The sequence below is a fragment of the Fusarium fujikuroi genome, chromosome FFUJ_chr01 (genome assembly GCF_900079805.1).
Source record: "Fusarium fujikuroi IMI 58289 draft genome, chromosome FFUJ_chr01".
Taxonomy (NCBI): domain Eukaryota; kingdom Fungi; phylum Ascomycota; class Sordariomycetes; order Hypocreales; family Nectriaceae; genus Fusarium; species Fusarium fujikuroi.
Genome location: NC_036622.1, coordinates 5229723 through 5244554, shown reverse-complemented (window position 1 = coordinate 5244554; position 14832 = coordinate 5229723). Strand labels below are relative to the sequence as shown.

At 49.6% G+C, this 14832-nt stretch overlaps 6 protein-coding genes; 3 read left to right on the top strand and 3 right to left on the bottom strand.

Annotated features, from left to right (window-relative positions):
• Positions 1–519: 519 nt before the first annotated feature.
• Positions 520–1904, bottom strand: FFUJ_00491 (related to ubiquitin-like protein DSK2; the record flags this gene model as incomplete). XM_023573234.1 has 2 exons in its annotated part: positions 520–1416; positions 1467–1904. 2 exons carry the CDS (start codon positions 1902–1904, stop codon positions 520–522), a joined length of 1335 nt encoding a protein of 444 aa, XP_023424988.1.
• Positions 1905–3225: 1321 nt separating this feature from the next.
• Positions 3226–4560, top strand: FFUJ_00492 (related to nitrogen permease regulator; the record flags this gene model as incomplete). XM_023573233.1 has 3 exons in its annotated part: positions 3226–3268; positions 3319–3756; positions 3806–4560. The coding sequence occupies 3 exons, from the start codon at positions 3226–3228 to the stop codon at positions 4558–4560; spliced, it is 1236 nt and encodes a 411-aa protein (XP_023424987.1).
• A 130-nt stretch (positions 4561–4690) lies between these two features.
• Positions 4691–6644, bottom strand: FFUJ_00493 (probable tyrosine--trna ligase precursor, mitochondrial; the record flags this gene model as incomplete). XM_023573232.1 has 3 exons in its annotated part: positions 4691–5864; positions 5921–6361; positions 6412–6644. The coding sequence occupies 3 exons, from the start codon at positions 6642–6644 to the stop codon at positions 4691–4693; spliced, it is 1848 nt and encodes a 615-aa protein (XP_023424986.1).
• A 452-nt stretch (positions 6645–7096) lies between these two features.
• FFUJ_00494 (related to succinate dehydrogenase precursor) lies at positions 7097–7775 on the top strand (the record flags this gene model as incomplete). XM_023573231.1 has 3 exons in its annotated part: positions 7097–7274; positions 7325–7342; positions 7423–7775. 3 exons carry the CDS (start codon positions 7097–7099, stop codon positions 7773–7775), a joined length of 549 nt encoding a protein of 182 aa, XP_023425538.1.
• A 366-nt stretch (positions 7776–8141) lies between these two features.
• FFUJ_00495 (related to S-adenosylmethionine:diacylglycerol 3-amino-3-carboxypropyl transferase) lies at positions 8142–10819 on the bottom strand (the record flags this gene model as incomplete). XM_023573230.1 has 4 exons in its annotated part: positions 8142–9962; positions 10013–10330; positions 10385–10756; positions 10808–10819. 4 exons carry the CDS (start codon positions 10817–10819, stop codon positions 8142–8144), a joined length of 2523 nt encoding a protein of 840 aa, XP_023425537.1.
• Positions 10820–12705: 1886 nt separating this feature from the next.
• On the top strand, positions 12706–14736 carry FFUJ_00496 (related to NGG1-general transcriptional adaptor or co-activator; the record flags this gene model as incomplete). XM_023573227.1 has 2 exons in its annotated part: positions 12706–13141; positions 13262–14736. 2 exons carry the CDS (start codon positions 12706–12708, stop codon positions 14734–14736), a joined length of 1911 nt encoding a protein of 636 aa, XP_023424985.1.
• Between the last annotated feature and the right edge of the window lie 96 nt (positions 14737–14832).

Genomic DNA, 14832 nt, shown 5'->3' with positions numbered 1-14832 from the left:
CAAGAAATCACGATGTATAGTTTACGAATGGCAAGTGGAGGAGAGATCGGAGATGTCGCAAAAGAAAACCAAAAAGAAAAAGAACAGATTTAATAGCTGACGTCGGTTACCTTGTCGCGGCCAGAGTCTGGGGTTACGCGGGGAAGAGATCCATGAGCCGAGGCATCTTCCCCCGGCGATCGGCCCCTACTTTAGTTAATTGATAGTGGACTACTCTGTACACCAATATGACTACATCAACTTCCATGATAACCTTATTAGCAAGCTAGCTTCATGAGTTCAGCTATAATCAGAGTCATGACTAATTACAAATCACATTAAAACAATTTGTGAAGTTCGAAATACTCTCTGTTCCAAACCTGATATTTATGACCACACCATGCTTCACCTAGAGGATATCTCCCCAACCAACCTGTATTTCTCAGCTTGTCTCGCCAGTCTTGACTCGAATACCCCTCCCAACTGAAGTGAGCAAACCCTGGATTCTAATCCCCAAAATTTCCGCACTGGGCCTCTCGTTCAAGGTCCGCTAAGCAAATGCTCAATGGCGCCCTGGACACTCCCGCCACTTCGACGCAGGGCCGCAACATTGCGGTCAAAGTCAAAGAAGCCCATATCGTTAAGCTGGCGCAATTGCTCAGCGTAGCGCTCTTCCGGGGGTCGGTTATCAGCAGGGGCCGCAGGAGCCGGGTTCAATCCACCACCACCAAGCATTTGCATCATCTGCTGCATCATCTCGGGGTTCATGCCAAAGGGGTTGTTAGGCTGTGCGCCAGCTCCAGGCGGAGGGAAGAGCGCAGCGAATGGGTTCGCGGGAGGTGGGCTAGTGGTTGAGCCCTGCTGCGTACCACCTTGGCTGGGCGTTGTTCCAGAGTTTTGCGCATCGGCCGAACTGTCCGTCGCTCCTTGGCTAGGTGTGTTACCTGTGCCAGTCTGTCCCGTCGCTGTCTGTCCCTGGCCGACGTCTCCGTACAGTGAGCGAAGTCCCTGGAGCTGCTGCATCAGCTGAGCCATGTCAGGAGCGTTGCCTCCCTGTTGGCCTCCCAACATGCCTGAGAGAAATGGGCTGGCGAGAGGGTTTGCCTGGCCTTGTTGACCCTGCGTATTTCCTCCGCTGGCTGCGGCCTGGGGTGTGGTGTCGGTAGCACCGGGAGCTGGGAAAGCTCCAGCCTCTCCTCCTTGCATGCTTCGCTGCATACGCATAGCCTGGCTCATCATCTCGGGGCTGCTCATCATCTGTCGCATAAATGGTGATGTAATGATTTCTCGGGCGTTGGGAAGGTTTCGAAGCATAGGGTTCGAATCGATCAGCATATTGATAAAATCGGGATTGTTAAGAGCCTCGTTCATAGATTGTTGAACGTTGGGATCGGACATAAGTCGTTGAATTCGTGCCTCGTCCATTGGAGCGCCCATCTAGAAGTATGTGTCAGCAACAGTCGACATCTACAGTGCATCATACGTACACCACCGTCGGGCCCAAACATATCGAGGCCGGGAAGGCCATTCCCAAATCCAGCATACCGAGCACCAGTCAAGTTGGCAAAAGGTTGGTTTGCTGTGCCTGAAGCCATGTTGGTGGGGGCGGGAGTCGATGTGGAGGTGTTGGCGGTGGGAGTTTGATTGGGCTGCTGATTGCTGGCAGCGCTCTTGACCATGTGGATTGTGTTGTTGTGCTTAATCTTGTAAGTGCTCAGAGCATCATCGTTCTTCATGACTCTGCCAGAGTAGATGAGACGCTGTCGTTCAACGGGAATGTTCTCAAAGTCCTCTCCCGCGAGCTTAGTCTTGAGGTCGAGGACAGTTGCTGTATCGTTGATAGTGATGCTATGCGTGCTGTCTGAGGAAGTCTTCACCTTGAAGGTGATCTGAGAGTCAGCGCTCGGCTCGGGGTTGTCAGCCATTGTGTAGACTGGCGATATGGCGTGGCGCGGCGCAACGAGGGGGTCGAATAGCGATAGCGGCGGGGGTTGAGGATGGAAAAGAGCGGGGAGGGAGCTCTTGAGTGCAGAAGTAGGTTATGAGCGATCTTGAGAGCTGTTCCCAGATATGCTGTTACTGCTAAATAGGTATAGTCTATTGCCTGGGGATGTTGGGAGGAAAGGTGTAGTCTTGGAAGTCAAGACGATGTTGAAGGCGAAGTTGGAAGCAGGTAAATTGAGCGAAGCCTTGAGAAGAAGTGGAGGGTAGACTAGACGTCAAGGCCCAGTCCCATACGCTAAGTGCTGAGTTACTCAATTGGATCAACTGCAGATGCAGGCGTAGGCGCAGGCAGCCTAGGCTCAGGTGGTATTATCAGTCGGTAGTGACGTGGGGCAACTTTTACTGCCAATGACGCGCTGTGGATAATTATCAAATAGAATGAAGGGTACGGAGTATGCAGAGTCGATGAAGCAGGGCAGGGTTTGGAGAAGTTATAAAAAGAAATATTCTGTGAATAGAGACTTTGTTTGCATGCGAGTTAAATGTTGTATCAAAACCTTTTTATGAGACAGGATCGTTTCTCTTGAAAGGTTTGGTTCTCTCTCAAGCATATGAACACTTATCATCTTATTCCACCGCCGTCCATCATCTTCTGGAGCCAGATTCCAGTAATCACAGCCAAGTCAACATCATTTCCGGGAGCTGCGGACTAGACCTCATCTCATCCTCTTTATCCGAAAAGGCGGACGTCATGTATTGAAATTGTTCCCCTTTTCATACCTCCTTTGTGCCTTATGGGGGACACTTGTGGCTTTAGGCTGCACATAAACTCATGATTCAAGCACCCATCTCACTCTCGCAGCTTTTCGCTTCCGTTTGTTCAAAAAGGCTTAAACAGCGCAATGTTCCGAAACAACGAGATCAGTTAGATGATGAGAAGAAGACTTTGGCGGGAGATCTCATTTTGTTATACTCATCTTGACGTTCAATGCTGAACACACCACTCACTCACTCTACATTCTTATGAGGGTCCTGGGTTGATACAGGGTAACCAATCAGCGTGGGGCGTTGGTCTTGATCCCAATTGAGTTGAACTGCGAACATGCCTAGCTTTACTTAACCATCTTCAACTCTCATCTGAAGGTTTCAATAAGATGCGTTCAAATTATTGACAAGATGGAATAAGCTGCATCGCCTAGAAGAAGACATACCATCTCTTTCATATATATATATACACCAGCGAATGGTCAGAGTCAATATCAACTCCTCTGATCAATACCAGATAATGATCCCAAGTTCATCATGATTCAAGGCATCTTTTACGCCAGATTCTTCCCCCAAGAGGGTAAATAGTCAAGACCAATGAGCTCATATATCTCTCCTAATACTATTTAGGCCCCAAGATCGTCGCACAGTCTCCCGCAGGCTGCATAACCGCCGTCGAAGGCTCAACCAAATCCCCTCTTATCGACTTCGACGTACTCCATGAATACATCATTCCGAGACAAGCCTTCTGCAATCGCTATCTCACCATCAACACGCCAGATGGGAAGTACACTGTCCTAGGATACCCAGTTGTTATTCCACACACCAAGTATCTTCGAAATGAGTTCATCTTCAACTTCGGCCTCGTGCTCGACGCTGATGTTGATCATGTTCCTTATGAACGCGTCGTTCGTGGTCTAGCCTCTACCTTTTCTGAGATGGAGAAACAAAACGAGTACTTGAGCCAAAATGCAGAGACTAAAGGGTCCGGGAGGAGACCGATTGATAGTTTGCTCGAGATTGTCAAAGAGGATTTGGACAATTATGGAGAGTGCATGATTCCCGTTGGTAAGCTAACTTTGTCGCTGGCTCGGACTTGATACTAATGAATTTACAGACGAAGCCAATACTATCAACATGAAGCTCTTCCCTCACCACATGGATCCTCCCAGGGTTCGAGGCTGGCATGTCCCTGTTCCAAAGGCCAAATTCTCTGACATTATGGATCCGACCTGGGACCTCACCCTCCAGAAAGTCATCTCTCACATCGACGGCGTCTCTGATGTTCGACGTATCGCCCACGCTGCTTCGGTCTCTCTTGAGCTAGCAAAGACCGCGCTCCGCCATCTCCTCTACTACGACACTATTCTACTTCTTGACATGTTCTTTTTCACGGCATGCTACGCTCCACGCCCTGGGATCCATGACTTTATCCGAAATGTTGACGGGATGGTTGATGAGTGTGCTGCATATGTATCTCACGGACGCGGCCTTGTGAGCAACTATCATCTTATCAAACTCATGTCCACCTTTGCTCCTGGAAAATCCGTCATGGAATGGCTCAAGGGGCATCAAGTCACAGGTTTCGAAGTCCTTCGTTTTGTTGACGTTCGCAGATTCGTTCAGTTTGGCGTCATAAAGGGTTGCATATACCGCGTTCACAAATTCGTCGTCTCTAAGCAATATCTTGCCGCCTTAGCCTCTGGCCAAAGCCGCCCTGTCCCAGGAGGAGATCCACTGCAGAAGTACACAGATGGCTGTCATCACTTTGACCAAATCATCACAGAGCAGAACATGACGGATAGTGAAATTATGGAGAAACTCAAGAAGTTGCCAGTTCCAAAGGGGGACTTGGCAGTCTTTTATAGATAGATCCAGTTTCAAATCTCTATACCCATCATTTTTAACGTTTTACTTCATATCTATGGTATCATGCAGATTACAATATAATACAGTGCTATATTACACGGCAAACACAAGCCGATTCTGCACAGGCAGCCCCTCATTTGCCTCTCCTGTCCCATGTTAGTTGAGCCCGCCTCTCACGCACATCGTGCTTATTGGGCAGCTCAATATTCGAGTTATTGGCAACGCTCAGTTGGTTTTTCTTCCTCGAGGCAATTTGAGTAAGCTCCCTGTCTGATAATGAGCTACCCTTCGCCTCTACCTCTTTCTTCAGCTCGTCCTTCATTCTGCGCAAGAGACCAGTACCAGGCTGGCCAGGATAGATCTGGCCGCTCTTCTTCCACTCTTCATCGCTGATGAGCTCGACGATTCGGACGTTGTGCTTGCCCTTGCGCATGATGAGCATGCGGTCGTCGATGAGGAATTTGGAAGTCTCCTCGGGGAACCATGCCTTCATGGGAGTCCAGGACAGATTGCCAGGGACGAGACCCCTCTTCTGGCCAGGCTGAGCGGCGATATAGGCGCCTTGTGCTGAAAGCAGACGTTGACCTTCACTGCTGCTGGATGCGAGACCGACAGCGTGGAGAATCTTTGCCGGTGAGGATTTCATGATGGAGCGAGGGAGTTGAATATCGCTTCTTGGGGCATTGTTGACAGTGACGATACCAGTGTCTGGAGTGGGCTCGTTGACAATACCCTTGGGTAGCTTGGTGCCGAATCGAAACTCGTGTTGCTTGGCCTCCTGAACAGCCCTCTGAGCTCCGTGAATAAGTGAAAGAACCTCGAAAGCCAGGGTGTGCTGGGCCTTTCGCTCCTGGGGTGCCGCTCGGTGCTCCTCCATTAGCTTGGAGATCTGCTCCAGAGGCATGAATGTGAACATCTTGAGCAAATTCTCAACCTCCTCGTCAGACCTTCTCACAAAGTAGCCGTACAAGTCGAATGCTGATGTTTTGAACTCATCCAGCCATATAGCATTGCCGGCACTTTTACCAAACTTGTTGCCGGCAGAATCTGTTAATAACGGAACGGTGAAACCAAATGGCTCATGATCCCAGGTTGAAGGCTTCTTCAAGTGAGGCGCCTCTTCGGTCTCGCGAATGGTTTTGAGGGCATCTATTCCCGCAGTGATGTTGCCATACTGATCTGAGCCTCCAATCTGCATCTGAATGCCAAGTTTGTTGTACATGTGCCAGAAATCCCATCCTTGAAGAAGAGGATACATGAATTCGCCGAGAGACATGCCGTCTCCTTCAGTCATCTTTCGCTTAACACTATAAGTCTTTGTCAGCACTCTGAATGGCAGTTTCTGGGTTTGAGGGCAACTCACGTATCCCTAGCCAGCATAGGTCCGATTCTCGTGTGCCTGGCTATCCTTTTGGCAAAATCGTACAGAGTAAGGTTCCCTAGCCACATGTTGTTGTTCAACAAACGATGTGTGGCAGCCCAGTCCTCCTCATATCCGTACTTCTGTTTTAATAGGTGGACATTTTTCCATAACTTCGTCAATTGGACATGGATCTTTGTGATGTTCTTGGAAATATCGGAATTGGAAAGAATCGTTCGGCTCTCGAGTCGGTCGGTAGGATCACCAATACGGGCAGTCGAGCCACCGATCAAGGTGACAGCAGGATAACCGTGGAACCACATCCAGAACATGGGCATCAGCGGTAGCAAGTGACCGACGTGCATCGAGTCGGCGGTGGGATCGATACCGACGTAGGAGCCTATCCTCCTGACTCGCATGATTTCTTTGATCTTTTCAGGGGATCTATTGTATCAGTTAGATTCGAGTTGAGGATCGTGGGTAGTGTCGTATACCCTGCTATATCCTTGATGTATCCTCTTTCTTGAAGTACATCTAATGTGTGTGGAATCTCGCCATTCTGAATCTTTTCTGCCCTCTCTTTCCATCTCTTCTCGCCTTCTGCAACTTTGTTGAGGTACGTCGTCGCGATGTTTCGAACTTGGAGGGACCGTTGTGCATTAAGGCATCTCGAATAAATGGTTGTTCGTGAGGGCGCAAGTTTCGAGACGATGGCATGGATCGCCATGGTGAACGGATTGAGCAATTGCTCAGTTGAAATAATTGAAAGGACAAAGAAAGAAAACGTCTCTAGGATCTAACTTTTCTCCAACTCAAACAAATCTGGGCATCATGGCTCGAAGCTGTTAGCCCAAAAAAATCCAAGCGACGTCGGATAGAATCTTCAAAAAACCGACCAATCATAGGTGACATTGATGAGGCAGCGCTATTGGCTCCGTGACAGGCAGAGGGATCCACACCACAGGGAAACCTTCGGGACGCCTTGAACCAATCACGAAAGAGGTAATTCGAGATCCTCGGCAATGGTAGGACATCCAGTTCCGGGCCAGTTCGAATTGATTGAGGTCCAGTCGACATCATCAATCCAATTCTTCCTCTGAACCACTAACGCCCTTCGAAGCAGCCACCAATTGAGCGCCGCGACAACACCAGCAAGAATAGACCACTCAACGCTTCAAAATGGCCTCAATTGCGCGTTCCTCTCTGCTTAGGCAGACCGCTATGGCTTCTCGATTGGCCGCTGTCCCCGCGACCCGAAGCACTTTCATGCCTATGCCTAACATCCGATCTCAGCTCAAGGGTGTCGCTGCTTTCCACAACACTGCTCGACGATCTGCTATCCTCCCTCCTGGACCTCGTGCGTACCAGTACATCTGTTATAAGGACCATATGCTAACGTATTCACAGAGCGCATCGAGGGTGGTGGTACGAATACATCCAAAAGCCGAATCGCAACTTGACCGGCTTCACATGACATGGATATCAATAACTAACACATACTCTAGTCAACGACCCTGCTCCCATCCCCGAGCCCAACGCCGCCCACGGCTCTTACCACTGGACCTTCGAGCGTCTCCTCGCCGCCGGCCTCGTCCCTCTGACCGTCGCTCCCTTCGCCGCTGGATCTCTCAACCCTACTCTCGACGCCATCCTCTGCAGTGTTCTCCTCCTCCACTCCCACATGGGCTTCCAGCAGGTTGTCATCGACTATATTCCCTCAAGGACCTACCCCGGCCTCCGAAAGATCTTCAACTGGCTCCTCAACATTGCGACTGTCCTCGTTGGTGTTGGACTGTACGAGTTCGAGACCAACGACGTTGGTATCACCGAGGCTGTCCGACGAGTGTGGAAGGCATAAAGCGGTTGAGTGTTGATTGGCGTGTGTAAGGTATGAAGGATGATGTTGATAGTACTACTTGTCGCGCAGATTTGTGACTGCAGACACCTGTATAGAAAAATTTCCTTTGAGTTAACAAAGATTGCGTCAACTTCACATACGACGGCTATTTTACTTTTCTTCTGAACGTAGGGTTCAGATTTCTGGTCTCCCACGGGTTTTGGCTTGTGAAATTCATAGGCTTTGCCAACACTTTCAGAGCCTAGCAGGGTGAAGGCTAAGAAGCAGCTGCGCAATATCAATTTTTATTGTTCAAGCTCGCTATTCTGTTCTGTACTAATTTCCGCAATGTCAAATCCTTGTCTCAGTCCAATCCAGCTGTCCGAGTTAGATAGTCAAAGAAGTAATCTCGGAGCCTCCAGCACGATCCATCTCGGGGGTGGGAGGAGGCAAGTTCTCTGACTTGGTGCAAATCCAGCAGCTAGCATACATGTTGACACGGTCAATGCAGGCTCCATCGAGGCGAGCACCGTGTCGTTTAGGTGAGAAGCCATGAGCCTCAAACTCTTTGATGTACCATGGGGTCAAGGCCGAAGAACGGAGCAGCACACGACCACCCATAGCCAAAGCTCGGTTAAGCTTAGTGATCTGGGCGGCAGCGGCTCGAGATCCAGTGTCGAACCAGTCCATGCTGTCCATGACGACGGCAACAGTCAGAGTACCGGGGGTGATGCGTGCAATAACCTCCTCCAGCTCATCAGTGTGAATACGGAGACCATCAAGAGCATTGGGACGAGAGAGTTTGGCGTGGGCCCTAGGGCTGAGATAATCGGGGTGACACTTGGGAGAGAACTTGCCATCCATGCAAACATAGTAGTAAGGGTTATCAGCGGCTATGTGAGTCTCCTCAGCGACAGGGTCAAGAGTGTTGACCATGTAGTGCCAAATAGCATGAGAGCGAGTGTTCTTTGCGGCAGGTTTAGGACCCTTCACGAGGTCGGACTCGGCGTGATCTGCCTCGATCATGGCCAGCTGGTTCTTAGGAACACCAAGAGCAGCCCAGAGGAAGCTCTCCTGAGAGACAACCAAGTTACAGACAAGCTTGGAAAGAAGAGCAGGGCGGATCTTTCGTCGCCAGATTTCTCGCTGCTCGTTCAGAGTCTTCGCCTCAAGAAGCTGCTTCACAGCCTTCTGCAGACCAAAGATCCGGGCAATCCAACGGAAGACACGGATAGCGTGGCGAGAACCTCCGGTATCGTAGAGACCGTAACCACTGCTGTTCTGGAACACATGGACGTTCTTGAGCCAGTACTGGAATGCGCGGCCAGAAAGATGAGGAGAGAGTTTGGTGATGAGCAACTCACGGAAGTGGGGATGCTTCCCATCTCCAAAGATCTTCCAGAAATCCTCATATGGGAGGGCAGTGTAAGAAGCAGCCTTGAGTTCGAGCAGGTGGTTCTGGGTTGGGTTCAAGTCTACAGCATGAACACGGGCAGGGCTTTGAAGGAGATACGATAGAATGTTATCACCAGCAGAAGTAATGGCCAGGACCTTGTCGTCAACACCGAGCTTCAAGAGTCGCTCATCCACACGAGTGTCCTCCCAAGTGAAAGCGTAGATGTACTCGTCCTTGAACTGAGTATGCTTGGGGAGCTGCTCATCGTAATAGATGCGCCAATGGTGGTTCTGGTAGAAGAACGAGGGGAGAGGGAGGTTGGAAGACAGATTCTGAACCGCAGTGAGGAACGCCTTGGATCGAATCTCAGGAGCAGACCTTTCAATGGCTCGAGTCAGGGCATCTCCATGGTTGGCGGGGTATAGGTAAGGAGACTCTGTAACCAGGGCGTCAATTCGTTCAACAATCTCATGGGGAAGACTGGACGATGAGAAAGGCTTCTTGTGGCATCCGAGCCAGATGTAGTAGGGGATAGCTCCGAGGCCCTTGTTGCGAGTGTTGACGTTGAGAACAGTACCAAACTTGTACTCGAGGTAATCTCGGCGACTGGGCTCGAGACCAACCCGGTCAAGATCGAACCAAGAGCGCCAAAAGCTTCGGGACAAGAAGTTGACGTGACGGTCGACAAGACCACCAGTGTAGTTTCGGAAGGCAAAGTCAACCTGGTTCTGGACATAGAAGTCAACCACTCCCAAGATGCCTTGGGGTGAGAGAAGAGAAATCACAGAGTCAATGACTGAATAGTAGTCGGGCTATTGCCGGATGTCAGCGTGGGACCCCGGTATCAAACACGGTAACTCACAATCATGGACAAGCTGTAAGACATGGTGATCAAATCCGCTCCACCAAAGTCGGGGCGAGGCTTGTCAAAATAGCTCAGAGCAGGGGAACAAGGAGGAATGGACTTTGAAGGCATTCCGGATTCGTAGTCCTCAAGACGGAACTTGCGAGCGTCCTCACAGACAACCTTGACATTCTTCCAGCCAAGGCGTTCAAATCGCTTTCGTGCCACTTCACAGAGAGAAGGGGAGAAGTCGACGAGATATACGCTCGAGAAGAAGGTAGGGACATCGACGAATGCGCCCATGGCTTCAATGTTGAAGCCAGTGCCACCGCCAATCTGCATAACATATCAGTCATTTGTTGCAACAACATGGTTGTCACAGCAGCTCACATCAACCCAGATTCGCTTGTTCTTGTTGCCATTCTTGGGCGCATCGTCCGTCAGTTTTGCCTGGATCTGCGCGGCAACAAGGGCCAGCATGTCCTCACGTCCACGAAGGAGGACCTTTCGGGTAGCATCATAAGCCCCGGCTTGCTTCTTGTAGAAGCTTTCAAGGGCATCTTGTTGATTGCCCTTTTTGCCGCCCTGGTGGGGTTTGATGAAGGAAGAGTAGAAGAAAAGGAAAAAGGATTTGATCAGGCCTGGGCTTTCGTCCTGACTCTTAATGGAAAAAATTGAGGTGAGGCAGAGCGTGCTAAGAGCAGTAGCAACGATGCCGGCCAGAAGAGACTGAGCGTTAGCCAAGGACAACATGTTACCACCCTAGCATGTTGATTAGTAGGCATTGGAGTTGGGGACATGATACAGGCTTACATGAGAAGCCATGATACTCTCTCATTGTATGGCGAGAGAACGAGTGTTGAAAGAAGGGAGCTATTGAAGCAGTGTTGAAAGCTGTTCACACGATCAAGTTGAAGACAGATGAAAAATCGAGCAACAAGAACACGGCGAGCCAGGGATATATAGGCCGAGGCACGCGAGTTGACAACCAAGGAGACCTGGCTCGAAACCAATTCGGGTACAATGTCTCGGTACAGCGGCCATTGTACGTAGTCGGCAGCTCTGACGCCTCGCACACGATGTGCTCAACGCGAATCTACTTGCTCATGTGTATGGAGGTCCCTGTTGATCTGCTCAACCCCACCAGATAGCCATGATAGCCCCGCCGCCAGGGCTCACTCTAGGCATGAGCTATAAGATGGATGATGGAGGTGGGAGCCAATAGCTGAAGCACATGTTCAGAGTTGATAGAGTTTCCAGGGTCTTGCAAGGCTGCGGCGGCGGCAAACATGTGCCATCCTTCGTTCGCTATGAGTAGTTACTCTTGCTCGTGGCGTGTGAGTGGGGTATATAGTTAGCAAGCCGTTTCAACTGAGTATAGTTGATGATCATGGGCTTGAAGAGCCGAGCGTAGCGAGGCTTCTCGAAGATGGGCTGTAGTGATGACAGAGGTTGAGTCTCAAAATGAACAAGACATTGCTGCATGACTCTTCACTCGAAGAGCAAATATCCTCAAATCATAGACGAATATGAACAGAGAAGCAGAAGTGCCGTGAACTTTTGCTTGCAATGATTAGACGTGCTTGGTGTTTTCGTATTAGTCGGGTCGTTCCAAAAGGGAATCGCAACGACCAATCAGACGATGGTAGCCAACCACATGTGGCCATCAACACTGACGTACGGATGAATGAGAGAACCCAGACAATTGGAATGAGATTCAAAAGATTTTGTGTTGCAATGAAGAAAATCCAACTGAACTGTGCGGGAGTTATCGGCTGGCAATGGCCACGTCGCTGGATCTGAGTAAGAACAAGAATCCATGGTTCTGGGAAGTAATGACAATAATTCCGATTTATGATGCTCTCGTTCGAACTAATGTTCCATTTATTCTTTGAACATGAATGATTTGTTAATGGGTGATGCTGATGCTTCCAGTGTTGGTGTTTATCGACAGTGACAAAAGCACTGTTGATTTGTTTCCCAAAGACCAAGTTTTGAATGAAGTTGAAGGCTTTCTTCTGGTTTGCCGCGAGTAAGAAGAACTATCGACGAACGTGCAACTCCATTGCACCTATAGAAAGGTTGCACTGCGAGTCATTACACGTTTTGTGCATGATTGATCTAGTCCAGGACAAATAACGCGATCTTGGTCGTCAAAGTAAATTGCTGGCAAAAATGCAGTTGACTTGGTTTATCAAACCCCCGAAACACTTGGTGGCTTTGAGGCCTGAGTCTTGGTAGGAAGTATTTGTATGTGTAGGACTTTTATTCTATGGATGACAAAAAGACTTGGGTAAAGTCAGTATAACTTTATGCCTATAGATTAGTGAATTTTGACACCTTGATTTCAAGTTAAGTTAAGATGATGGCATTCAATTGTTCGCTTCTGATCGCTCTTGAAAGGAACGGAATTAAACATATTCCGTGCCTGCTCTTCAAGTGCAAGGGTCTCATCCGGGGCATCTGTTTCCCCTCAGCTGTGAACATCAAGGGGCAGGTACGTACCGACGCCCAACCTGTACCGTGACGCACTTTAATAGGATCGCGTGCTTTAGAGCCGTGTCGTTACAGCCTGTTATTGTTCCCTTGTCGCAATAATCATCAAAATCTTCCACTCAACCTTCGATCTTATCTGATAGACCACGCGCAACTAAACCCCCAATCAAGCGCATACTAACCACGCTCATTTATACCCTCAAACACCCGCCGTCATGCCTCCAGGGGCGAGTCAGAAGGGGACGGGCAAGAAGAACTCGGTCATACCAAAACAGAGCCGCAACACCACGCCTGCTCCAGTCGCGACAGCTAGTCTACCACCACAGGAGTTCTACGATCCAGACTATCTTAACACGAGAGTCATTCTTTTTCGCAATCTTACCTACGATGATATCGTCGATCAATCCGCCTCAAATGCGACCATTCCAGATTCAAAGAGCCTCGATGGCATGATTGAACGACTTAAAAGCTTATCCAATATTATGGAAAAACGCTCGACATTTTACGACCGCGGGATGAGGCACTTGGCAGATGAGCGTAAGAAGCGGCCATCCGAAGATTATAGCAATCGCGACAATGAACAAGAAGGAAAACGACCCAAACATAAAAGAAAGAAGCCCGATTCACTTGCGCCGCAGGAAGGCAATGTCGGTATGTATTTTCATGATATATGTGTTTAGCCTGAGGCAGCCGTCTAGCCACAGAGTTTGTCAGTTGCTGGCACTGGCAATTAATTACCTAAACATGGGGTTCCGAACTAACTTCCTATAGAACGTTCGTCACCAATGCGAGACTCGAAAACCCGTAAACACGACCGCGATCCAAGTTCGCCCTTGTCACCTACACATGCTGGCTCACCATCGGCCATGGATGTTGACAAGAAGGCCAAGACCGAAGAGAAAGAAGGAGAGGAAGAAGAATCAAGCTCTGAAGACGAGGGTGCGCCTCCTCGTCGCGAACAACCCCAAGCTATGACATTCGGCGAAGATCCTTCCACCTTCCCCGACCCCACCATCTACGAAATCCGAGCGACCTATCCTGGAATGCCCGATGAAGAACGCAAAGAGATCTACTCAGTTGCGACATATCCGCCATCAGATCTCGCCGACCTTATTGCTGGCGATCCTCCCGACAAGGATTTTAGCAATGCAAAACCCAACAGTCAGATCAACTTCTCTACGTTCTCGACGTACGTGGAGCCGTTCTTCAGACCCTTTTCCGAAGAGGATCTAGCCTTTCTACGAGAACGAGGGGACCGTGTGACACCATTTGTTATGCCGAAGCGTGGCAAGAGACATTATACAGAAATATGGGCTGAGGAGGACGGCGCAATGTCGATCGATACACCACAACAAGGGCGAGATAAACTCCCCCCGAACCAGCCACGAGGAAGCATAGACAATATGGACGACGATGTCGGAGAGACAGACAAGCTTTCAGTAGGCCCTTGGTTGACCCGTTTAATGCAAACTCTTCGGCCTGAGGCCCGCGCGCAATCCGCAGACGACAAGCCGACGACAAACGGAACCACCAATGGAGATATTAGCATGAACGGTGACGCAGACGTCGAAGACAAGCCTGCATCCTCAGATGACAAACCGAACCAGCAGCCGGCAGCTTTTATGCCCGAATCGTCAACGGAGGCCTGGAAGAAAGCTTCTCATCCAAAACTGGAATATTCACAGGTTGATGAACGCATTAAGCAGGAACTCCGACACATTGGATTCCTTCCTCTTGATGGATTCGAAGCAGAGTACGATGGCCATTTTGATGACGAGGTCGCAGCAAGACTGAGACTTTTGCAAAACCGCCTCAAGGAGCAGATGCTGATCAACGGTGCGCGCAAGGCTCGTCTCACGGACCTTGTACGAGAACGTATGGCGTACCAGGAATATCAGACCATCCTTGAAGATCTTGACGGCCAGGTGCAAGCTGCATACCTGAAGCGCACACGCACAATGGGTAAAAGCAAGAAGACAAAGCGTCCCGGAGGTGCAGGTGGTGGCAGTCACTTTGTGGGCGGCGCTGCGGGTACCGCCCGTCCGGGCATTGGCGATCTTACGAAGACGCTCATGGAGCGACGAAAGCGATGGATTGATACAATAGGATCAGTATTTGATGATGAGAGCCTACGTAAGGTTCCGAGAATTACAGATCCGGAGAGTTCGATTTTCAAGCCGGCAGACATGAGCGAACTGATGAATAAAGAAAAGGAGCAATGGGATGAGGAAGTGGAGGAGGATTAGAAATCCTATTTGGCCGAGTCCCCCTAGGTCTGGTCTCTCGGTATGATTCTTCTACTGTTATGGTAGACTTGATATTGCAAAGGCGTTGGATGGTAT